This window comes from Aythya fuligula, chromosome 6 (genome assembly GCF_009819795.1).
Source record: "Aythya fuligula isolate bAytFul2 chromosome 6, bAytFul2.pri, whole genome shotgun sequence".
In the NCBI taxonomy this organism is placed as follows: Eukaryota; Metazoa; Chordata; class Aves; order Anseriformes; family Anatidae; genus Aythya; species Aythya fuligula.
Genome location: NC_045564.1, coordinates 23,127,553 through 23,149,944, shown reverse-complemented (window position 1 = coordinate 23,149,944; position 22,392 = coordinate 23,127,553). Strand labels below are relative to the sequence as shown.

The following is a 22,392-nucleotide window of genomic DNA, read 5'->3' as shown; positions in this document are numbered from 1 at the left end:
CATGTTTTAGAAGCCGAGTGGTCTTCAGAAACCTTTCTGCCGCCTCTCTGTAGTCCTTTGTTTCTGGTTTTAGTTCCACTACCTTGAGTTGCTGGGTTTGCATACCATCCCACGTTTCAGGGAGTACTGTGGCTTCTTGATCTTCAGGAGAAACACAATCAGTTACTCAAATCCCCTGCCTAAAGAGAAACATGCTCTGCCACAACCCCCTATGAAAAGCTTATCACTAGAGCCTGCTGGCTTTTGTCACCCCAGAGTACTTCTTTTAAAACCAACCATCCAAAGGAGCAGGGTGTTTCAGCTTCCAGGTTGTCATTGCTCTGGCAGTTGATATGCCTGAACGGGCACATGTCTTCTGAGTGGACCTCCACACCAGACTCTTTCCTACTTGCCTTGTTTTGCAGGCTTTCAGACCACATACACGTAGTTTTTCATCCTTACTCTCCATTCACTGGGTTTGCTGTTCACTAACTGAACTTGGTCTACAGATAAATGCCTCTTCTGAGGCAAGAACCCAAATTCACCATTTTTCCCTCTTGGTCACACAGAGAATATGGTAGTGGGTTGCTAGTGAAGACAGCAGTAAACGTGTATTTTCTCCCTCAGGGCGGAGGAAAGTTGCAGGTAGAGCGCTGCTCCTGATGAGGGAGCTCAGCGTATGGGCTGATCCCCTCCTGGTGACCGGGCAACCCAGTTTTGGGGTGAGGAATTGTCCTGACACTTACACCTGCATGGCACTGGGGAAGCAGGGAGGAAGCATAGCAGCAGCAGCAGCAGTGCTCAGCACACACCTGACCTGGCAAGAAACCACTGCAGCCGGGGGGTTACTGGCAGACACGGAGGCTCTCAAACGGTTTATTGCAAAGGGCTCCCGCAAAGGGAGGCCCGCAGAAAGGAGCAAGGTCCTGTCGGGCCGCGGCGCCTCTACTCCTCGCCCTCCTCTTCGTCCTCGTAGGAGTCCAGGCCCACCTCCTCGTAGTCCTTCTCCAGGGCAGCCATGTCCTCGCGTCCCTCGCCCACGGACCATGGTGTGCACGAGACGCACCAGGAACGTGACAGCGCCCGGCAGCCCCGCATTTATCCTGCTGTCCAGGTGCTGGGGCTGAGGGTGCTGTTGAGAAGGGGCTGGTCGAGGAAGAGCAGGAAGGGGCTGGGAGGAGCTCCCTCCAGCTCCAGCACCGTGATGTTGTTGGGGCAGCCGACACGCAGGACTGAGCCAGGCACAAAGAGGGTCTGCTGGGGCCCGCAGCGGGGCCAGTAGCGGCCCAGGTTGAAGCCATTTATCCACAGCTGGCCCTGCAAGAGGGAAACAGGACTGAGCCCTGCCCCTCTCCACCCCCTCATCCGCCCTCCTCGACCTTACCTTGCTCCAACCTGGGAACTTCACAAAGGTGTCCCAGGCAATGCCAGGGGTCTCAAAGGTGCCGGTGTAGAAGGCTGGCCCTGATCTGCCCCTACCGCTTGGTTGTGGCAGGGCAGCGTGGGGCCAGCCCTGCTGGATGGCAGCGTCTATGGCCAGGGGGTAGATGAGCCAGTTGCTGAGCGGGCTGGAGTCCAAGGAGAGGTTCCCCAGCAAGCCCTGAGGTGGAGGAAGGAAAATGAGGCAGTGGGGTTTGCCCTGGGAATGGGATAGGATCCCATGGGAGGGGCTGCACGATCCTGGCACCATGGGATGGGTGCAGAGGAAGGGGGAGATAGTGCAAGGTTAAGCAGGGAGCAGGGCTCAGGGTGCCCAGATGGGGTCTGTGTGGGGTTTGGCTGTTCCCCCTCACCTTGAAGTCGCTGAAGTTGGCCCCGAAGCTGAGCCTGCCCATGTTCTCCAGGAGCACGTCCAGCGCGTCCCCTGCCCTGCCCGTCACAGGCAGCGTGCTCTGCCCGTCCCGCTCCAGCGTCCCCTGGTACTCCTGCAGGCACAGGGTCAGCGCTGCACCCCAGCCCCACCACCCCAAACGCTGCCAGCACACCGTCCCGCTGCCTTCTCCCCCCAGAGCCAGCACAAGGCTGCCCCCAAGGGGACATAAATGGGACATTGGGGTGCCCCTCGGGGGCTCAGTGGTGCTCTCAGCACCCTGCCTGTCCCCGAGGTCCTGGCCCAGCAGGTCCCTCCGCAGAGGCACCACACCTTCTGCAGCATCACGTAGCCGCGATCACAGACGCCGTGGGGAGGAGCGCTCAGTGGGGTTGGGGCCGGGACGTCGTGGGGCAGCTGCGTGTGGTACAGCACGAAGCCATGGGTCTGCGGGGCAGCACAGACAGGGGAAGGGGGCTGCCGTGAGCCCCTTTCCCCCACCACAGGGTCTCCCTCGATGCGCCCCAGCCCCTCACCTGCTTTATGGCCTCGAAGGTGAGGGGGAACTGGCTGCGGATGGGCCCGGAGGGGGACAGGACATCCAGGACGTCCAGGAGATCAGCGTACTGCAGGGAGGGAGGGCAGCTGGGCAGCTGAGCAGCGCCGGGCAGGGGCCACACAGCCCCCAGAGCCCACACTCACCTTGCGCAGATCCACACGGCCGTAGGCATACTTGGGGGTGGCGGGGGGCATGGGGCCCACGGGCAGGGGCTGGAACTGAGGGGCGGGCTGTCAGGGAGCTCGTCGGGCTGAGGGACCAGCAGGGAGATGTCCCTGCCCCGCCAGGTCCTCCCGTGCCCGCTGCTTCCCCCTCCTGCCCTGCTCAGCACCTGGCTGATGACCGTGCGGATGGCAAACAGCTTCTCCGTGGGGTCGCCGGCCTCCGAGAGCGGCGCATCGTAGTCGTAACTGGTGGTCACTGGTTTGTACTGGGCCTTTAAGTCAGCACCTGGCCAGGGAAGCGATGGGCGCTGCAGGAAGGGGCTCTCCGGCACAGCCTGGCCCCCAGCCCCGGGCTGGCCGCAACGCAACGGGGGCACGACCCAGCACTGGGGGGCTCGGGGTCCCTGCCCAGGGACAAAAGGAGTTCCCAGGGGGACAAGCTGGGGCTGGGGGCCAGCCAACCCCACAGGGGTCACCTGGAGCAGTGCCGAGGAAAGCCCCCCACCCCAGCACCACTGTGCCCCCACTCACCGCTCCAGTAGGCGAAGTTGGTGCCCCCGTGGAACATGTACCTGCGGGACACCAAACGAGTACGCTCAGCACCCACACCGACCCAGACCCCCCAGAGCCCCCGGGGCCCATGCTGTGCCCCCCACCCCAGCTGGCTACTTGCATGTTGACGTTGGCCCCCAGCCGCAGCATGTCAGCGAGTCCCCGGGCCACCTGCGTGGCGCTGGTGCTGGCGTGTGCGCCCCCCCAGTAGTCCAGCCAGCCCGTGTAGTACTCGGAGTTCACCTGGGGGGGCACGGGGCTGTCACCAGGTCTGGGGACCCCCTCCCCAGGCAGCCCGGCCCCCCAGCTCGCCCCCTCCCGCGGTGCCTCACCAAGGGGCCCCTCGGCTCGACGCCGCGCTGCGCACCGAACGCCTCCGTCAAATTGGAGCCTGCACGGGGAAAAAGAAGGGAGGTTGGAGCAGGAGGGGGCCGGGACCCCACTGCCCCCTCTCCTCCACCCTGGAGGCACCTGGCCCGAAGTCAACGGTGGCGTAGAGCCCCTGCAGGGTGCCGCAGCGCAGCTCCTCCGCCTGCGCGCCGTCGGTGGTGAAGAGCAGCACCTCGCCGCCCAGCAGCGCTCGGAAGGAGCCCAGCAGGTGCCGCAGGTAGTTGTAGTCGCAGGCGTAGTAGCTCCCGTATTCGTTCTCCACCTGCGAGCCGGGCACCATGCAGCCAGGCCCCCATGGGCACCCAGCTCCCCCCCATCCTGGGGGCAGCCCCGCAGCACCCCACCTGCACGCTGATGATGTTCCCTCCGTTCTGGTAGAGCCGAGGCTTGATTTTGGGGAGCAGGACGTGGAGCCAGGAGTCGACGGCTGCCAGGAAGGCTGGGGGGACAGGGCGCAGCTCAGCCCAACTGCAGCCCCCCTGGCCCAGCAGATGGAAATAATCCGGGGGGGGTGCTGGGAGAGGGGGCAGCACTGCTGCTCCAGCCCCATACTGAGGCTCACCGGGGTCGGAGGAGCGCAGGACGATGTCTGATTGCCACAGCAGCCAGGCAGGCAGGCCACCCTAGGGGAACACCCGCGGCAGAAGGAGAGACAGACAAACTGCTCGGAGAGCCCCAAAAGTGGGCGACCCCCGCCACGCTCCCCCTGACCACCCCTCAGCCCCAGCACGTGGCCACGGGGCCGGGGCTCACCATCTCCCACTCGGCACAGATGTAGGGCCCCGGGCGCAGGATCACCAGGAGCCCCAGCTCCGCCGTCAGGTCCAGGAAGGCTTCCACGTCCCGGTCCCCAGCGAAGTCATACACCCCCGGCAGCGGCTCGTGGTAGTTCCAGGGCACATAGCTGGGGGAGACGGGGCCAGGCAGGGGAATCCCAGGGGTCCCAGAGCTCAGCGTACGGGCTGATCCCCCTCCCGGTGACCATACAACCTGGTTTTGGGGTGAGGAGTCTCCCTGGCACTTACACCTGCACGGCATTGAGCCCGCTCATGTACATCTTGAGCAGCCGGTCACGCCAGGCGGGGCGCGGGACGCGGGCGTAGTGGATGCTGCCCGAGACGTAGCGGAAAGGGACGCCGTCCCTGCGGAAGCAGTCGTGCTTGTAGTCCAGCTGGAAGGAGCGCGCCGGGGCGGTGGGCTGCGGGGAGAGGCAGGGCTGTGCAACCCCAAAACCCCCTGCACGGACCCCGAGGACCCTTCCTCGACACGGGGTGAGCGGCAGGGCCATATGGGAGAAGATGTTTAGGGGTTGGGGTGCAGGGGGGCGGGGTGTAGGGGGTTGAGGGTCAATGGGATTAGGGTGCAGGGGTTGGGAGTCTATGGGATTAGGGTGCAGGGGTTGGGGGTCTAGGGGACTGGGAGTCTAAAGGGCTTGGGGTGCAGGGGGTTGGGGTGGAGGGGGTCGGGGGTCTATAGGATTAGGGTGTAGGGGGTCTAGAGATTGGGATTCTATGGTGTGGGGTGCAGGGGGTTGGGTGTCTATGGGATTAGGGTGCAGGGGGTTGGGGGTTTTAGGGGTTGGGAGTCTAGAGGGGTTGGGGTGCAGGGGGATTGGCTGTGTGTGGGATTAGGGGTCTATGGGATTAGGGTGCAGCAGTTGGGGGTCTTGGGGGTTGGGAGTCTAGGGGGTTTGGGGTGCAGGAGGTTGGGGTGCAGGGGGTCAGGGGTCTATCGGATTAGGGTGCAGGGGCTGGGGGTTTTAGGGGTTTGGAGTCTAGGAGGCTTGGGGTGCAGGGGAATTGGGGTCTATGGGATTTGGGTGCAGGGGTTGGGAGTTCTAGGGGTTGGGAGTCTAGAGGGGTTGGGGTGCAGGGGGATTATGGGTCTATGGGATTAGGATGCAGGGGTTGGGGGTCTAGAGATTGGGAGTCTAGGAGGTTTGGGGTGCAGGGGGTTGGGGTGCAGGGGGATTGGGGTCTATGGGTTTAGGGTGCAGGAGTTGGGGGGCTTGGGGGCTTGGGGTGCAGGGGGCTTGGGGTTTGGGGTCCTGCACCGACCTGGGCACGCAGCAGCCCCGCGGCCAGCAGCAGCAGGACGAGGCCCGGCAGCCCCATAGCGGCGGGCAGGGCGCGGTGCGGAGCCGAGCCCCGCTCCCCGTTCCCCGCGGGGGGCTCACAATGGCGCGCCCACCCCGCTTGGCCACGCCCCCTCCTCCCAACCCCCGCCCCCTCTCCAGTATCTCCTGCTTTAGCAAACCACGCCCATTCCGTGAGGCCCCGCCCCCTTCCCCACTAGCCCCGCCCCCCGCGGGCGGTGGCGCGCCGGTGACGCGCGGCCCGCGGCGATGACGCGCGCGGACGATGGGGCAGGCGCTGTGCGTGTGCGCGCGCGGCACCGTCAGCATCGGGGGCGCGCGCTACCTGCTGCTGCACCGCCTGGCGGAGGGGTGCGCACCGGGGGGGGAGGGGGGGGGGGGCTGCGTTTGGGGGGGTGCCGAGCCCGCAGGGGGCCGAGGAGGGCTGCGGGGAGGGGGGTACCCCATAAAGGGCACCCCATAAAAGGCACCCCAAAAAGGGCATCCCATAAAGGGCACCCCCTGCTCCCCTGCCCTGGGGGTTTGCCCGCCCCAAACGGTGCCCGGGTCCCCCCCGCAGGGGCTTCAGCTGCGTGGACCTGGTGGAGGGGCTGCGCGACGGGCGGCTGTACGCCCTGAAGCGCATCGCCTGCCACGACGCCGAGGACCGGCAGGCCGCCCTGCGCGAGGTGGAGATGCACGGGCTGCTGCGGCACCCCAACGTCCTGCGGCTGGAGGCGCACTGCCTGCTGGAGAAGGGTGCCAAGCACGAGGCCTGGCTGCTGCTGCCCTACGTGCAGGTGAGCAGGGGTGCAGCCGCCGCCCCCGGCCCCTGGGCGCACGGCGGGGCGGTGGGGGCGAGCGGCTGCTTGCTTTTGGCAGGGGGGGACCCTCTGGGGTGAGGTGGAGGCGCTGCGAGAGAAAGGGGTCTCCATGCCGGAGCAGCGCGTCCTCCGCATCCTCCACGGCATCTGCTGCGGGCTGCAGGCCATCCACAGCAAGGGCTACGCGCACAGGTAGGGGCCCACAGCCCTGCCCCGCCAACAGCTGGGGGGCTGCAGGGTGCCCGGTGATGTCTCCCCCCCTCCCCGCAGGGACCTCAAGCCCACCAACGTGCTGCTGGATGAGGACGACCGGCCCGTGCTGATGGACCTTGGTTCCATGAACCGGGCCCGCATCGAAGTCAACAGCTCTCGGGAGGCCATGGCCGTGCAGGTGGGTGCCCCATATCGGGGGAGCAGCCCTGCCCCGAGCCCTTCATCCCTTCACTCCTCTCTGCCTCTCCGCAGGACTGGGCTGCCCAGCGCTGCACCATCTCCTACCGAGCCCCGGAGCTCTTCACGGTGCCCAGCCAGTGCGTCATAGACGAGCGCACGGATATTTGGGTAAGGGTCTGGCCCCCAGCCCCATCCCCATGCCGTGCGGTGTGGGGCTGCCCTGACCCCGACACGCTCCAGTCCCTAGGCTGCGTGCTGTACTGCATGATGTTCGGCGAGGGCCCCTACGACATGGTCTTCCAGAAGGGCGACAGCGTGGCTCTGGCGGTGCAGAACCCCATCACCGTGCCCCCATCTTCCAGGTGAGGCAGCAGGGTTTCAGGCCAGGCCCCGCTCCCCACGGCAGGGCTGTGCTGAGCCCTCTCCCTCTCTCCCCGCAGGTACTCGGCCGCCCTGCACCGCCTGCTGTGCTCCATGATGGCAGTGAACCCCCAGGAGCGGCCCAGCATCGACGAGGTCCTGCAGCAGCTGGAGGAGCTGCAGCCCGCACCGGCCGGCCAGGTCACCACGTGCATCTGAGCACAGCCCACCCCGCGGCGGCACAGGCCGAGCCGGGAGAGGAGTAGCTGCCCTCGGCCCTGCTTCCCCACAGGGCTTGTTTCAGAGGGGTTTCTGCACCCGGGGGAGAGCTGCTCCGTGCTGGAGGTGTGTTGGACTTGAAGCGTGGCCTTTGGCGGTGTGCTGGGGGCTCGCACAGCCCAGGGCGGAGCCCCAGGACTGGTACACAGGACCTGCTGCTAAACACAGGCGCTTCCAGAGGAGCAGGGTGTTCGGCATGGCACCCCGAGGGGGCACTCCTGCCCAGGGCAGAGCCGTGGTCGGGGCCCAGCCTGGTGCTGGAGCGAGGCAGGGGGCAGGCGAGACACGGCACCTGCTCCACCGCCGCCCTCAGCGCCTACGTTGCCTTGTGTTTTGAGTAAAGGATGTTTATTGCAGAGGTGTGGATGGTGTCCCTTTTCCTGCCGGGGCATGGGGTGAGCATTAGTGTGTTCTGGGTTGAGCAGCCAGCCAGAGCCCGCAGGCGCTGCCAGAGGGGAAGGGCACGGGAGGACAGCCCTGGCGGGTTGGCGCAGCCACAGCATTAGCATTAAGCAGGGAAAATTAATCTCCAGCCGCAGCGTGCCTGATGGATGAGAGTTAACACAAAGCTCCCGTCCACAGCTGGGGCCGGGCACTGCTGTGCAGGCCCTCCGAGGCAGCACCAGCAGGGGAAGGGGGCTCAGCACAGCGTAGACACAGGGCAGGGAATGGGCAGAAGGAGCAGCAGCCCAGCTTTACGGGACAAGGACAGCCTTGGGACAGCAGGGCCTGCTCTGCAAACACCCCAGCGCTACGAGCACCCGCAGCCGAGCAGCTGGGAAGGCTCACCGGGACACAGGGCAGGTGCAATGCCCACAGGCAGGGGGGAAAAAAAAATAAAAAATAAACAATGCAGCCAAGTGGTTTCCACAGGGAGCATTCCCCTCCTTTAATCCTCCACCACAACACGGCAGTAACGCAGCCACAGGGACTGACAGGCTGGATTCCCTCATGGCATGTATCTGATGCACCGCAGAGCTTGGGCACGGCCCTTGCCCTCTGCTGTGGCTGCAGGGGCACAGGGCTGCTCCCTCCTTCCAGCCCAGCCCACCTACCCCTCTGGCTGCACGTGGGGGGATGGCCCAGCAGCCGTAAATGTTTTCCTCTCAGGCTGAATCTGCTCCTCTGGGCTCGAGGTATGATGCAGGGCCATCCACAGGGGGAAGCGGTACCCACCCTGCCTGGACCAGGGAGTGGTACGGGATGTGCAGTGCGGCCCTGGGGACACTTACCTGCGTGGGGAGCGAGCTGGAGCAGGAGCAGAGCATGGGGAGCAAGCATAGCAGCAGCAGCAGCAGCAGCGCTCAGCACACGCCTGAGCTGGCAAGAAACCACTGCAGCCGGGGGGTTACTGGCAGACACGGAGGCTCTCAAACGGTTTATTGCAAAGGGCTCCCGCAAAGGGAGGCCCGCGGAAAGGAGCAAGGTCCTGTCGGGCCGCGGCGCCTCTACTCCTCGCCCTCCTCCTCGTCCTCGTAGGAGTCCAGGCCCACCTCCTCGTAGTCCTTCTCCAGGGCAGCCATGTCCTCGCGCGCCTCGGAGAACTCGCCCTCCTCCATGCCCTCGCCCACGTACCAGTGCACGAAGGCGCGCTTGGCGTACATCAGGTCGAACTTGTGGTCGAGGCGAGCCCAGGCCTCGGCGATGGCCGTGGTGTTGCTCAGCATGCAGACGGCGCGCTGCACCTTGGCCAGGTCCCCCCCCGGCACCACGGTGGGCGGCTGGTAGTTGATGCCCACCTTGAAGCCCGTGGGGCACCAGTCCACGAACTGGATGCTGCGCTTGGTCTTGATGGTGGCGATGGCGGCGTTGACGTCCTTGGGCACCACGTCCCCGCGGTACAGCAGGCAACACGCCATGTACTTGCCGTGCCGAGGGTCGCACTTCACCATCTGGTTGGCCGGCTCGAAGCACGAGTTGGTGATCTCGGCCACCGACAGCTGCTCGTGGTAGGCCTTCTCTGCGGAGATGACGGGGGCGTAGGTGGCCAGGGGGAAGTGGATGCGAGGGTAGGGCACCAGGTTGGTCTGGAACTCGGTCAGGTCGACGTTCAGGGCCCCGTCAAACCTCAACGAGGCGGTGATGGAGGAGACGATCTGGCTGATGAGGCGGTTGAGGTTGGTGTAGGTGGGGCGCTCGATGTCCAGGTTCCTGCGGCAGATGTCGTAGATGGCCTCGTTATCCACCATGAAGGCACAGTCCGAGTGCTCCAGGGTGGTGTGGGTGGTGAGGATGGAGTTGTAGGGCTCCACCACGGCGGTGGAGACCTGTGGGGCAGGGTAGATGGAGAACTCGAGCTTGGACTTCTTGCCGTAGTCAACAGAGAGTCGCTCCATCAGCAGCGAGGTGAATCCGGAGCCGGTGCCACCGCCGAAGCTATGAAAAACCAGGAAGCCCTGGAGGCCCGTGCACTGGTCAGCCTGCGGGGAGAGAGAGAAGCATGAGATCGCTCTGGCACTGATCTCCCTGTCAACACCTGACTGTCCAGAAGTCCTTCAGGCCCTGCTCCACCCCTGCCACGAGCAGCTGCAGACCCCTCCCAGGGCACAGGGGGCTCTGACCCCAGCAGGACGGCCCAGCCCAGCCCCGGGGACACGTCCCCAGCAGCAGCAGTTACCCACCAGCTTCCGGATCCTGTCCAGCACTTGGTCGATGATCTCCTTGCCGATGGTGTAGTGCCCACGGGCGTAGTTGTTGGCAGCATCCTCCTTGCCGGTGATGAGCTGCTCGGGGTGGAAGAGCTGCCGGTAGATCCCAGCCCGCACCTCGTCTAGGAGAGATCAAGGAGAGCTGAGCCTGGTGCAGGCTGCTGGTCCCTCATCCTCCTCCCTGCTCCACCTGCCCGGGGCACAGCCCAGGACCCGGGGCCACCGCAGGCAGCAGGTTTGTGCTCCAGACGGAGGTGGCTGCCACCTCCCCGCGCAGGAGCTCGGCTTCTCCCACCCATGGGAGCTGCTGTGCCGGTTGGGCTGGTTTCTCTCCGCACACACGTGCAGAGCGGAGGCTCCCAGCACCGCTGCCTGCAGGACATTTCGGTAATCAAGCCTGCGTGGAGCTTTGGGGCTTCTCCTGGGGTTGCGGGTTGCAGGGTCGCCTCTGGTTGCCCACCCAGCCCCGTGCCACACAGCCCAGCCCCAGCACGCACCGATCACGGTGGGCTCCAGGTCCACGAAGATGGCCCGCGGGACGTGCTTCCCGGCGCCGGTCTCGCAGAAGAAGGTGGTGAAGGAGTCGTCCCCCCCGCCGATGGTCTTGTCGCTGGGCATCTGCCCGTCGGGCTGGATGCCGTGCTCCAGGCAGTACAGCTCCCAGCACGTGTTGCCCATCTGGACGCCGGCCTGGCCGACGTGGACCGAGATGCACTCACGCTGGGGAGGGGAGGCAGGGTCAGAGCCTGGCACGGCGCCCTCCAACCCACCCCACGGGGTCCCTGCACGGTGACGGAGCCCCACGGCCACCCGCCAGGGAGCACCTCTTCCTCTTGCACAAGCTACGTGCCGCCGAGTGGCCCCACTCTGCCCTCGGGTTGGGACCTGGCGTTCCTCCCAGTGGCCCCAGCACCGCTGCGTGCCGCCAGCCACGCTCACACTGCCTCGGGCAGCCCCGGCAGCCCCAGCCCCTTCCCCACGTCGTGGCAGCCCGACAAGCTGACATGGGCACATTCCTGTCCCGGAGACACAGCCAGCCCCAAAATATCCCTGCTCCAGGGCTGGGCAGGGGGCTTTGGGGTACGGGGGGAGCAAGGGGACTCCCCTGGGGTCCTGGGGTCACACAGCCCTGTCCCCAAGCTGCAAAGCCCTGGGGTGGGCAGCGGGCAGGGGATATGCTGGCGGCTCCCTGGCACCCCTGCCCCGGCTCTGGCACAGTTTTGGGAACGGGGACGGTGCGGCACCACCACAGGCACTCCGGGGAGGGCGAAGGGCTCCAGCCCCGGGGCACGGTGCCGGGGGGAGCCGGGGCCGAAGGGCAGCGGGGCCGGCCCGGGACAGGGCGCTGCGGCTGCTGGCACGGCCCCGGCCCCCGCCGGGACTCTAAATATAGCCCCGGGCCCCCGGGACAGGGCGCAGGCGGTCGCCCGCTTTGGCCAGCGGCCCCTGCCCGCACCGCCACCGCCACAGCCCCCTCGGTTGGGACGGGACGGGACGGGACGGGGCGAGCCCCCCGCTCACAGCCCCGACGGGGACCCCCCGGGGCAGCGGGGGGGGACCGAGCCTTGCCCCCCGCCCCGGAGCCCGGCTGTCGCCTCCCCCCGGCACCTGTCCCCGTCCGTCGACCGCCACCGCGCACCGGGCGCCACCGGAGGGGTCGCGGCCGCCCCCTCCAAACCGGAGTCCCCCCCGCGGGGGCAGCGGGGACGGGACGGGACCTGGGGGACACCGGGGGGACCCCGGGGGGACCCCGGAGCGGCGGGGGGGCGGCTGCCCCCGGGCAGGTCCCGGTGGGGCTGCCCAAGGTCACGGTAGGGAAGGAGGGGACGCGTGGCGGGGGCTCCGCCGTGCGCCCCCGCCGCTCCCGGGGCGCCCCCCCTGTGGTGCCCGGTGCCCGGTGCGCACTCACCATGCTGCTGGGGGGGCCCGGGCTGTCCCGGCGGCTCGGTGCGGCGGGGCTCGGTGCGGAGCTGCGGCTGCTGCAATCCCCGCCGCAGCGAACTTCTTATAGCGGGGAGGGGTCTGGTGCCGCCACGCCCCCCTCATTTGGGTACATTTGCGTGCGGGGAGGGAGGAAGCTCCCCCGGGGCAGCGGGAGCCCGCCTGGGTCCCTGCGCACCCATGGGGGGGGAACTCAGGGTGCCGGGGCTGTGGGCATCAGCAGGCAGGGCTCAGCCATGGGGCAGGGTGCAGCAGCCCTATAACTGCTCGGCCACCAGCCCCCCTCACCCCAAGCTCTGCTGGGAGCTCATCCCCCACCCCCAGAACTCCAGGGCTGTGGCACCTGGGTCCCCAGAGCAGGAGAAAAGAGGAGAAACAAGTGAGAGATGAGGACTGGATTTGGAGACCGGGGTGCCCCAAAACAGCCCTTGGCCATCTCAGCACTTGGGGATCCTCTGGCCAGGGGCTGCCCTTCCCTGAGGGTTATCAGAGTGACTCCTTGTGCCTGCACACAGAAACCCCGCGGGGGGAGTGCAGCCCCCCCGGGGCCAGGGCTGGTGCTGCTGCTGGGGATGGGTGAGCCGCCGCCAGCCCGGCTGGCTGGGGAAAAGCAGAGCCCAGCACTCCAACCTGGTGCACTGAACACTGCAGGGAGAGGGCTCTGTCCTTGCTGCCAGGACACGGTCTCACACAGCACTCCCCGCCCTTGGGGACAGGGGCTCTGCTACCTGGGAATGTGCCAGGAGAAACTGCTGGGTACCCCCTGCAGCGGGGTCTAAGGCAGAGGTGCAGGCTGGCCTTCAGAAACAGGAAAAAAAAATAAAAGGAAGAGGAGCTGTGGTTGTGTCTTTTGTGCTTCTGGCAGCAGTCAGGTCTCTCCGAAGGCACGGGGAGAAGTTACCGATGCAGTGGGATCACTCCTGGGGAAGCAGGGTCCTTCCTCGCCCCACACCCAGACCTTGGCAAGGAGCCGTGGGGAGCAGAGCCCAGCACGAGGGGCAGCAGCTCCTGCCCTGGCACAGCGGCCAGCACCGCTCAGTCTGAGCCTGGCGCTCCGGACAGGGGGCACAGCGCCAGGAGCCACGGGACTGCCCTGCGCACTGGGACGTGCGCCTGGCCCCACTCCAGGTATCGGTGCGGCCCGCTGCTGGCTCACACTTTCCCCTCCAGCAGACACGGGTGCATGCCGGGAGGAGGAGAGCAGTGGAGGACAGCCCCTGGGGGTCAGCGTAGCTGGAGTGTAAGCGATAAGCAGGGAAAATTAATCCCAGCATGCTGGATAATGGGTAACACAAATCTCCCATTTGCAGCTGGAGGAAGGAGACGACACTTGGATGTTCGGGCACCAGGCAGCACAGGGAGAGGTCTCAGCATGAGGCCAGTGGCAGAGCCAGGCTGGGGGCAGGCTGAGGCACTGCGTGATGGAGAGCCAGAGCCCGTGGGTGCAAGGAAAAGGCTGGCAGCAGCACTGCCCTGTGCTGACAAGGAGGGAAGAAGGGAGCTGCTCCATCAGGATGTGCCTATGGCACCCCCAGAAGCTACCGTAGGAGAGGCATAAAATGGAACCGAAAGTCATGGGGGCTCCTTTGAAACCCTCTGGCATCAGCTCCAGCACAAGAACAAGGCCAGGCTGTTCCTACTTTAATCCTTCTTTCCAGCTGAGTTCAGCCTCCTGGGGTGCCTTCCCAAATCCCTGCTCACAGAGACCAAGAGCGCACTGAGAAGACTCAAAACTATTGCAGGCTGCTCCAAGGGGAGACATTTCCCTCTTCTTCCTCGCCCTTTGGATGCAGGACCAGAGCTAGGTTTCGTTCCCATTAGAGCATCAGGTTTCCTCCTGATCCCTTTGCTGGACATGGCTGGGTTTTTAACCAGAACATGCTGAGTGTCCTGTCCTCATCCCCCAGCTACGGGGCTCTGAGCTGCATGGGGAGCGAGCTGGAGCAGGAGCAGAGCATGGGGAGCAAGCATAGCAGCAGCAGCAGCAGCAGCAGCACTCAGCACACGCCTGAGCTGGCAAGAAACCACTGCAGCCGGGGGGTTACTGGCAGACACGGAGGCTCTCAAACGGTTTATTGCAAAGGGCTCCCGCAAAGGGAGGCCCGCGGAAAGGAGCTAGGTCCTGTTGGGCCGCGGCGCCTCTACTCCTCGCCCTCCTCCTCGTCCTCGTAGGAGTCCAGGCCCACCTCCTCGTAGTCCTTCTCCAGGGCAGCCATGTCCTCGCGCGCCTCGGAGAACTCGCCCTCCTCCATGCCCTCGCCCACGTACCAGTGCACGAAGGCGCGCTTGGCGTACATCAGGTCGAACTTGTGGTCGAGGCGAGCCCAGGCCTCGGCGATGGCCGTGGTGTTGCTCAGCATGCAGACGGCGCGCTGCACCTTGGCCAGGTCCCCCCCCGGCACCACGGTGGGCGGCTGGTAGTTGATGCCCACCTTGAAGCCCGTGGGGCACCAGTCCACGAACTGGATGCTGCGCTTGGTCTTGATGGTGGCGATGGCGGCGTTGACGTCCTTGGGCACCACGTCCCCGCGGTACAGCAGGCAGCACGCCATGTACTTGCCGTGCCGAGGGTCGCACTTCACCATCTGGTTGGCTGGCTCGAAGCACGAGTTGGTGATCTCGGCCACCGACAGCTGCTCATGATACGCCCTCTCGGCCGAAACAACCGGGGCGTAGGTGGCCAAGGGGAAGTGGATGCGAGGGTAGGGCACCAGGTTGGTCTGGAACTCGGTCAGGTCAACATTCAGGGCTCCATCAAACCTCAATGAGGCCGTGATGGATGAAACAACCTGGCTGATGAGGCGGTTGAGGTTGGTGTAGGTGGGGCGCTCGATGTCCAGGTTCCTGCGGCAGATGTCATAGATGGCCTCGTTATCCACCATGAAGGCACAGTCTGAGTGCTCTAAAGTACTGTGCGTGGTGAGGATGGAGTTGTAGGGCTCCACCACGGCAGTGGAGACCTGTGGGGCAGGGTAGATGGAGAATTCGAGCTTGGACTTCTTGCCGTAGTCAACAGAGAGTCGCTCCATCAGCAGGGAGGTGAATCCGGAGCCGGTGCCGCCTCCAAAACTGCGAAACACGAGGAAGCCCTGGAGGCCCGTGCACTGGTCAGCCTGCAGGGAGAGACAAGGGAGAGTCTTCCACGCACTGCTATCGCTAGGGGGAAGTTTCAGAGTTTTGCTTGGGCTAATGCTGACCCCTCCCAGCACACAGCAGGGCTTGCTGCACGCTCCCACCTCCACCACAGTGATGGATCCCAGCCCAGGGGACATGTCCCCGCCAGCAGCAGTTACCCACCAGCTTCCGGATCCTGTCCAGCACTTGGTCGATGATCTCCTTGCCGATGGTGTAGTGCCCACGGGCGTAGTTGTTGGCAGCATCCTCCTTGCCAGTGATCATCTGCTCAGGGTGGAAGAGCTGCCGGTAGACTCCTCCCCGAATCTCATCTAGGAGAGGTTAGCACAGTATCAGACACCATGGGGAAAGGTGGCAGGAGACACGCTGGGGTGCTCCTAGCACTAGTGACCGCCATCACTGCCCACCTGGGGTGTGCAGAATGGAGCAAGAGAGCAGTCAGTGGCTGCCCCCCGTGCCACACAGCCCAGCCCCAGCACGCACCGATCACGGTGGGCTCCAGGTCCACGAAGATGGCCCGCGGGACGTGCTTCCCGGCGCCGGTCTCGCAGAAGAAGGTGGTGAAGGAGTCGTCCCCCCCGCCGATGGTCTTGTCGCTGGGCATCTGCCCGTCGGGCTGGATGCCGTGCTCCAGGCAGTACAGCTCCCAGCACGTGTTGCCCATCTGGACGCCGGCCTGGCCGACGTGGACCGAGATGCACTCGCGCTGGGGAGGGGGAAGCACGGGACAGAGGTCAGCAGGGACCATGAATGCAGCTGCTGCAGGCGTTGAGGTGCCCGAGCACCCCAGTGTGATCTTCATCCCTGCCTGCTGACCTGACCAAAACCCCGAGCTCTGTCTCCCATCACCGCACTGCCCACCTCAGTGGGATGGAGACCCATCTGCTGGAGCCGCTACACCAGGCCAGCACATTCCCTGCTCTGCCCCAGCCAAAAGCCCTGGAAGCACCCAGGGCGCACCTTCTCCATTGCACGAGCGCTCGTGCAGCTGAGGCTGGGGTCCCGCAGCAGCTGGCATGCCCCCAGCCATCTGCTGCTCCTACAGCAGGGCTGCGGGCTGAGGTGGCACAGCACTGCCTGAACCCCAGAGCTGGGGGGTGGCAGCGTTGGGAAAGGAGCCCAGCACAGGGGGAATTTGCAGCAATGAATGGTTGCCATGCTTGGAGGCTCCGCTTCCCTAAATTAGCTCTGGAGTGGGAGGCGTTAGCTCACTTTGCAGCTGAGCTGAAGGGCTGATGTGGGAGGGTCCCCTGCAGCGCAGTGCCTTGGGGCAAGTGCAGCCGAGGTCAGTCCTACAGCCTCCTTCCTCCCCTCCTTCCCTCCAGGTGAGGCACCGCGGAGGCTGCAGCCCTCTCGATGAGCACCAAAACACTCGGTGCCTCGGTCCTGTTGTTGCCAAGGGTTGGATGCGTCATCAGGCACAGCCGAGGCAGAGGAGCATCCAAACCAGACCGGATTTCCAGAGCAGCCAGTGCCCCGCTGTGAGTCAGCTGGCAGGAAGGCGCTGGAGCCATTTTGTGCACAGGGGTACGGCAGCGACGGCCGCCCTGGGAGGCAGTGCGGGTCACGGCACGCACACCCTGGCTCTGCGCATCTGGGGAGCTGTCTGAGCTGCTCTCCCGAGGCTGCAGTGGCAGGGATAAGCCTTGGTACCCTTGGTGAGGACCAGAAGTCCATCTCTCCTTCCTTCCCAAACCTGAGGAATGAGGAGTTCCCCTGTCCCCCCCGGCAGGTCCATAAATGTTTGGTATCACAACAAGCCAACGGGGAGGAAAGTCCAGGACCCCATCAGAAGCGTGCAGCCAACACCAACACTGCTGTAAGCACCCTGGGGTGGCCACGAGAAAGAAGACACGGGACAAGGCTCCTCACTCTGCCTTCCCTCCCCAAAAAGTCTGGGGCAGCAGGCAGGGCACCGGGGCACCCCGCATGCCCTACGCTGGCACCACAGCGGCAGGGCAGGGGGTGAAGCCAGGGCTGGATCCCAGAGCTCAGCTGTGGGGTTGCAGCCTGAGCCCGGCAGCTGGGGCGCAAAGCCAGCACGCCGTGGGACCAGGGGCTGTCAGAGGATGGAGGAGGAGGCACGGTGAGGGGTTCGGCCAAAACTCGGGGCTCCCCGCACCTTGCCCAGCAGCTCCCAGGGCTGCAGGGGATGCTCGGAGGAGCTGGGGCGCGCCTGGGTGCGCGCAGGAGCTGGGGACAGGATGAAACCCGGCAGGGGCAGGGGGGGCGCGCCGGGTGCGGGACCACCCCGGCCACTGCCCGGACACCCCGGGGGGACCCTGCCCGGGCTGCCCGGCTCCTCGGGGCGCCCCAGCACTCACCATGCTGCCGCTCTGCTCCGCACCGCTCCGCTCCGCACCGCCTCTCCCGGGGCTGCCGCAGCTCCGCACGCCCGGCCCGGCCGCGCCGCCGCCTTATACCGGGGGCGGCACCCTGGGCTCGGGGCGGGCGGCCCCGCCCGCAGCTTTTGCATAAATTCGTGTGCATCGCCCGTATTTCTCATCGGTTTGCATAGGTGAGGCTGGGCGCAGAGGCAGGGCCGCCGAGGGGCAGCATCCCCAGCTCCCCGCCTGGGGAGGGGACACGGGAGGGCTGCGAGGCTGCCCCTGCACCCATCCGGGCTGCTCCTGGCAGGGGGGCTTCCAGTAAGCTCATGGGGGGGTTATTTACTGGGTCTTTTCTTTGCTGGGACTCAGTGATGTCTGCTCCATCCTACCCCCTGCCAAATATTTGCAGCATCCACCGTGATGCAGAGCCAGCCCCGCCTCTGGCTTAATGAGTTTTCACTGAAAGGCGCTGTCATCTCGCAGCTCAGGCGGAAAGCCGAAAGCTGGACGTAAATCACCCGCTCACAAGGGTCCTTCTGTGTGCCTGAGTCACCTGCAAGGTGTCACCTTCGCTGCTGGAGAGGTGCCGAGTGGCTGACGGTGGCGGTGCGGCTGTGAAGGCTGTGCCAGTGCGTCCTGAGCCCTGCTGGAACGGCTGGGCCAAATGATCACAAGAAGCCAGCAGGAAAAGGTGTTTTTCCGCACATACCCTTGGTTGTGAGCGCTGCTGGAGCTGAGCAGGGCACTGTGGTGACTGGGTGGCTCTGGAAATGCCCCAATCCCCTGTGCTATAAATGTCCTTTGAGTGACCTCAGAGATCAGCAGCTAACACAGGGCTTGCTGATGCACACAGTCCAGGGGCGTGAGGCAGTAACAGCAGCGTTTGAGCCCAGTTAGTTAACTGATGTGAGAAGGAGCAGTGGGATCATCTTTCCCCATGAAAACCTCTGCCAAGGCACTGGCTGAATTACGTCCTAGATGCCAAGGCGTCGGTGCCGGCTGGGTGTCTCCTGGCACCGTCCCGACTTTTGCCAATTAAATCTGGGGCGTTCATAGCGTGAGTCTTCGCAGCACAGGTTGGAACACAGGCAGCAGAGCTAGGCAGCGAGCGGCCTTTCAGGAGAGCAACAGGACTTGGGCAGTTCACCCAGCCTCGGAAGATTTGTTTGATAATCCCCTGGCACCTCGGGGTGTTAAATGATGCGATACGTCTCCGAGAGGTGCCGGGATCTGCTTCTGGTAGGGAGCTGGGGGTGAGACTACACTGATTCATCATCGCTGTGAGTGTGTGCTCATGGTGAAAAAATATCATTCAGCTGCTGTTCTGTTAGGAGCAGGCTGGCAGCGAGTGACGAGGGAGCCATGAGTGATTCCGAGCCACGCACGGCCACGCACCTCCCATCTGAGAGCACCGAACAGATGTCTGAGCCTTTCGGAAATGCTGCAGAGCAGCTGGATAAAGCCAGGCAGCAGCGATCAGCCGGATCATCGGGGCTGTGGAAAGTCACCAAACTGACGTTGTGTTTGACTGGGAAACAAGCAGAAGGTGTAATGACAAGCCCAACAAAAGGCTAATGTGTATTTATCCCAAGGATGTATTTTCAAGGAGCGAGATCCAGCAGTGGAAATTTTTTTCTTTCATCAGTGAGTCAGAATTCAGCAAGCTCTTGATGGAAGAATGAGAAAAACAGGTTGGAGGTAGTGCAGGTGGCAGAGCCCCTGCTTGCTGCTGCCCGCAGAGCCTGGACACAGCTATGTGAGGAGCAGGAGGAGGAGGAGGAGGAGGAGGAGGAGGAGGAGGAGGGGAGGCAGCATAACATTTTGCAGGTCTGCAGTGCCTCCAACAAGGGCAGACACTGCCAGGGACTCGCCACTCGCAAGTGCCTCGCAGTCCTTGCAGCAGCCCCCCGTTGTTTATGGCACTACATTTAGAGAGTAACCGCATTTCTTAGTTCCTGATTTACACTAAACAGCCCTTTGTTGCAAGTTATTATGAAAGGTTGTCTCTTGGTGTGAAAACACACTTCTCACCAGAGGAGAAGTGTTGCTGCAGTAGAGGAACCGCTGCCAGCAGGGCTTGCCGGCCCCAGCACAAAACCTCTTCCAGAACTCTGCTAGCTGATCCAAGTGGACCAAGCTGAGACTCAGCAAAGGCCTTAAAGTATATTTAAGGCAGATGCAGATAGGAAGGGATCTGCTCAGGTGAGAAGATACGTGTTTAAGACCTGCTGGCTGTAAGGGTATCAAAGCACTATCATGCCTGGGGCCAAGGAGCCGTCCTTTGTGGATGTCCTCAGTAACCAAGCGTGGCTTCTGCTGCAGAGGAGCGGATGGGCTGCAGAGCACCGAACTGATCCGGGAGGAGCTATCTCTGCTGGGGCTGAGCTGGAGCAGTGTAATTGCTGGTTCAGATCAAATGAAGTCAGTTGTGAAATGCCTGCTGCATGGCCCGCAGCGTGCGCTGCGTTACAGGAACAATAAAGCTAATTCCAGATCTCGCCGCAGTCCTAAGCCCTGAATCACCGGGCGGCAGCGAGGGCAGGGAGGCGCTCCCAGGGCCGCAGCCTCTCACCCGTGCTCGTCCCCAGCCTGCAAGGCTACGAGGGCCGGGCGGACGAGTCGGGACTGGCCGTCCCCGGGGTGCACCAGCCCTGCGTGAGCAGCCTCCCTCGCTCAGAGGCTGGCTGCGTGTCACCGCCTTGCCTCACGTCCTGGGAAAAGTGGCTACACACCCACGGGAGTGAAACAAAACCCAGGCTGGCTAATTGCTGTGACTTCATGTTGGGGCTCTGAGCATGCCTGGCGTGAACCAGCTGCCCCCGGGCAGGTGATGGAGGGGCTGAGCCCGCCCAGGTGCCCTGCGCTCATGGGTATGGGCAGCAAGGAGGAGTCAGCGCTGCTTTCCCCTGCCCTCTCACCACTGGGAATAGGAGGGCAATGAATCCTGCACGGCCAGGTGATGCTAGAATCCCTGGAGGGGCTCATTGAAAGGGGTTTGGACAGCTGTGTGTAAGGGGTTTTCCACGCTGTGTGCAATGCAAGCAGCTAGTCAGCCAGCGGGCACGCTGCGAAAGCAGCCTGGAGTCCCGGGGATTGCTGCAGAGTCGTTAAAAGCGGAAGGATGGTGCTGGCGGCTGGCCAGACACCAGAGGATTTCAGAGGGAAACAGTTAAGGAGATAAAAGATGCATTTAATAACCGGGGCAGGCAATGGCTCCCGGGGCGCTCGCCTCTCCAGCACGGCTCCAGCCCGGGGTGTCCGCCTGGGTCTGTGTGGAGCCAGGAGCTGGACCCCGTGATCCTTGTGGGTTCCTCCCAACTGTGGATATGCTGCCACCACCTCACCAAGCTGTGTTATCCCGTGATTTTCTTAGCAGCCACTTCCTTTCACTGTGGGCCGTGAACCCTGGGGACTGCCCACTACAAAGGCCCCAGCAGTCCATCTTCTGCCTGACAAGCACAGATTTGCTATTGATGCACCCGGTGCATCCTTAGCAGTGCAGGATAATAAACAGGCTGGCTTGGCATGTCTAGTAAATCCTCTGGTAAAACACAGAAACCAGCTCTGGAAGGTGAGGATGATGCCTCCAGCAAGCTGCTGTGCTCCTCTGCTACCTGCACCGTCCGAAAGCATCTCCTTGAGGAGCCTCTCCTGCTGCAACGTTGTCCTTTGCTTTTTCCGTGGGACAGGAAAACAGATTATTCTAGTCCTCTCTGCAGCAACGTTGGGATTTATTTGATCTCTGTCACCATCATCTCCTGCCAGCTCCCAAGTAAGGGTGTTGTGCCAGCAGTGCTGATCTGCATCAGCCAGACGTGTAATCATGCTGGAAAAAGACAACACATCTGCATCGCAATACCTGCCCTCCCCGGGACAAGACTGCTCAGTATTAAACACATTTCTTCAGTCTTTAATTCTTTGCTGACACAATCCAAACTAATTCTTCTGCTTTTTTTTTCCCCTCTGGCTTTATCAGTAATCTAGAGTTTTCTGGTTTGACTGGCTTATTTTCCTAACTCTTGCAGTGATGTCAGATTCACTTTCTGATTTACTAACAGCTCTCCAAGACCCTCAGTCAGGTCCATTAATAATCCCAGTGTGGCCCTGATGAATTGGAAACATTAATTTTAGCAGGTGATGCTTCACTTGCTGTTTTGTGACGGGTGGTATCAGAACTACAGCCTTCTCCATCGCACCCTCAGCATTGCACTGATGTTTAGGCACCAATGGCTACGGAAAACAGCAGAATGCTGAAAATCCCCCTCACCTCTCCTGGCCCTTTAGGGATTTAAGGATTTGAAGGGGCTTGGGAGCATGTGGGCACGAGCATGTTGGTGTGTGCATGAAATCAGCTGCGGTGCTGCCTGGGCACATGTGTGCGCTCATGGCAGATAACCTACTTAATCACGCGCTCCTGCCACCTCCGCCTGCTGCAGACTCTGCTGATTTAAAATCTGCAAACACCTCAGTTTTGCCTGGGCTTGGCTCGGGCAGCAGCCCTGGTGTCAGCGCACACGAGCAGCCCCGCGGGGTGGTGCCTCGCGTGCACAGCCTGGGTCTGTCGGGTTGCTGAAGCCAGCCCAAAGCAGGGCCCTGCTGGAACAAAAGTTGCCCTGCCGCAGCTGTTTCTTGCTTCTCCATCCTTCTGCACTTGCTCCTGCTGAAAGCACCAGGATGACTTTTCCCTCCTAGGTTTGGGGAGAGCAGGGCATCGGGAAGCATGGGCACAGCTGGCTTAGGGTGCTGCCATCAGGATGGGTGGCACTGCCTCCTGAGATGGCTTTTCTCCTCTCCTGGAGCCCACCGAACTGCTGTGGCTGTGCTTCCCAGTGCATTGCACGTGGAGCTGGCAGAAGGGAGGGGAGATGGCTGGATGCGATGTGGGACCCTGGGCATGCAGCTCCCTGCGCAGTTCAACCCCTCCCGACTACAAATGCTGCTTTGCAGCCTGCAA

At 63.5% G+C, this 22,392-nt stretch overlaps 4 protein-coding genes across 5 annotated transcripts; 1 reads left to right on the top strand and 3 right to left on the bottom strand.

Moving 5' to 3' along the window:
- Positions 1-874: 874 nt before the first annotated feature.
- GLB1L (galactosidase beta 1 like) lies at positions 875-5,609 on the bottom strand. 2 transcript variants are annotated; one of them, XM_032189735.1, is made up of 16 exons: positions 5,512-5,609; positions 4,480-4,652; positions 4,208-4,358; positions 4,017-4,077; positions 3,799-3,893; positions 3,536-3,716; positions 3,397-3,455; positions 3,186-3,307; positions 3,044-3,084; positions 2,680-2,798; positions 2,492-2,566; positions 2,326-2,415; positions 2,123-2,236; positions 1,773-1,904; positions 1,364-1,579; positions 875-1,296 (listed from the first exon to the last, which is right to left on the bottom strand). In XM_032189735.1, exons 1-16 carry the CDS (start codon positions 5,566-5,568, stop codon positions 1,078-1,080), a joined length of 1,905 nt encoding a protein of 634 aa, XP_032045626.1. In that variant the 5' UTR covers positions 5,569-5,609; the 3' UTR covers positions 875-1,077. The 2 variants fall into 2 exon arrangements, with proteins under 2 accessions (XP_032045626.1, XP_032045627.1); XM_032189736.1 differs by having other exon boundaries at positions 4,480-4,625.
- Positions 5,610-5,814: 205 nt separating this feature from the next.
- STK16 (serine/threonine kinase 16) lies at positions 5,815-7,742 on the top strand. The gene is made up of 7 exons (XM_032189739.1): positions 5,815-5,900; positions 6,109-6,328; positions 6,411-6,544; positions 6,623-6,743; positions 6,818-6,913; positions 6,986-7,107; positions 7,186-7,742. The coding sequence occupies exons 1-7, from the start codon at positions 5,815-5,817 to the stop codon at positions 7,322-7,324; spliced, it is 918 nt and encodes a 305-aa protein (XP_032045630.1). The 3' UTR covers positions 7,325-7,742.
- Positions 7,743-8,749: 1,007 nt separating this feature from the next.
- On the bottom strand, positions 8,750-11,987 carry LOC116490512 (tubulin alpha-5 chain). Its single transcript, XM_032189737.1, has 4 exons — positions 11,942-11,987; positions 10,530-10,752; positions 10,006-10,154; positions 8,750-9,804 (listed from the first exon to the last, which is right to left on the bottom strand). The coding sequence occupies exons 1-4, from the start codon at positions 11,942-11,944 to the stop codon at positions 8,833-8,835; spliced, it is 1,347 nt and encodes a 448-aa protein (XP_032045628.1). The 5' UTR covers positions 11,945-11,987; the 3' UTR covers positions 8,750-8,832.
- A 2,120-nt stretch (positions 11,988-14,107) lies between these two features.
- On the bottom strand, positions 14,108-17,470 carry LOC116490513 (tubulin alpha-4A chain-like). Its single transcript, XM_032189738.1, has 4 exons — positions 17,433-17,470; positions 15,592-15,814; positions 15,271-15,419; positions 14,108-15,086 (listed from the first exon to the last, which is right to left on the bottom strand). Exons 1-4 carry the CDS (start codon positions 17,433-17,435, stop codon positions 14,115-14,117), a joined length of 1,347 nt encoding a protein of 448 aa, XP_032045629.1. The 5' UTR covers positions 17,436-17,470; the 3' UTR covers positions 14,108-14,114.
- Between the last annotated feature and the right edge of the window lie 4,922 nt (positions 17,471-22,392).

What these genes read in the sequence shown, in the direction of transcription:
- LOC116490513 (XM_032189738.1), bottom strand. An exon ending in CCTGGAGCCCACCGTGATCG is followed by an intron (nt 15,420 to 15,591) that starts GTGCGTGCTGGG and finishes AACCTCTCCTAG; the next exon opens with ATGAGATTCGGGGAGGAGTC. An exon ending in TGGACAGGATCCGGAAGCTG is followed by an intron (nt 15,087 to 15,270) that starts GTGGGTAACTGC and finishes CTCTCCCTGCAG; the next exon opens with GCTGACCAGTGCACGGGCCT.
- LOC116490512 (XM_032189737.1), bottom strand. An exon ending in CCTGGAGCCCACCGTGATCG is followed by an intron (nt 10,155 to 10,529) that starts GTGCGTGCTGGG and finishes GATCTCTCCTAG; the next exon opens with ACGAGGTGCGGGCTGGGATC. An exon ending in TGGACAGGATCCGGAAGCTG is followed by an intron (nt 9,805 to 10,005) that starts GTGGGTAACTGC and finishes CTCTCCCCGCAG; the next exon opens with GCTGACCAGTGCACGGGCCT.
- STK16 (XM_032189739.1), top strand. Translation starts at nt 5,815, where the DNA reads ATGGGGCAGGCGCTGTGCGTGTGCGCGCGCGGCACCGTCAGCATCGGG. An exon ending in GGGAGGCCATGGCCGTGCAG is followed by an intron (nt 6,744 to 6,817) that starts GTGGGTGCCCCA and finishes GCCTCTCCGCAG; the next exon opens with GACTGGGCTGCCCAGCGCTG. An exon ending in ACGAGCGCACGGATATTTGG is followed by an intron (nt 6,914 to 6,985) that starts GTAAGGGTCTGG and finishes GACACGCTCCAG; the next exon opens with TCCCTAGGCTGCGTGCTGTA.
- GLB1L (XM_032189735.1), bottom strand. Translation starts at nt 5,568, where the DNA reads ATGGGGCTGCCGGGCCTCGTCCTGCTGCTGCTGGCCGCGGGGCTGCTG. An exon ending in GGGCTCAATGCCGTGCAGGT is followed by an intron (nt 4,359 to 4,479) that starts GTAAGTGCCAGG and finishes CGTCTCCCCCAG; the next exon opens with CTATGTGCCCTGGAACTACC. An exon ending in GCTACGTGATGCTGCAGAAG is followed by an intron (nt 1,905 to 2,122) that starts GTGTGGTGCCTC and finishes CTGTGCCTGCAG; the next exon opens with GAGTACCAGGGGACGCTGGA.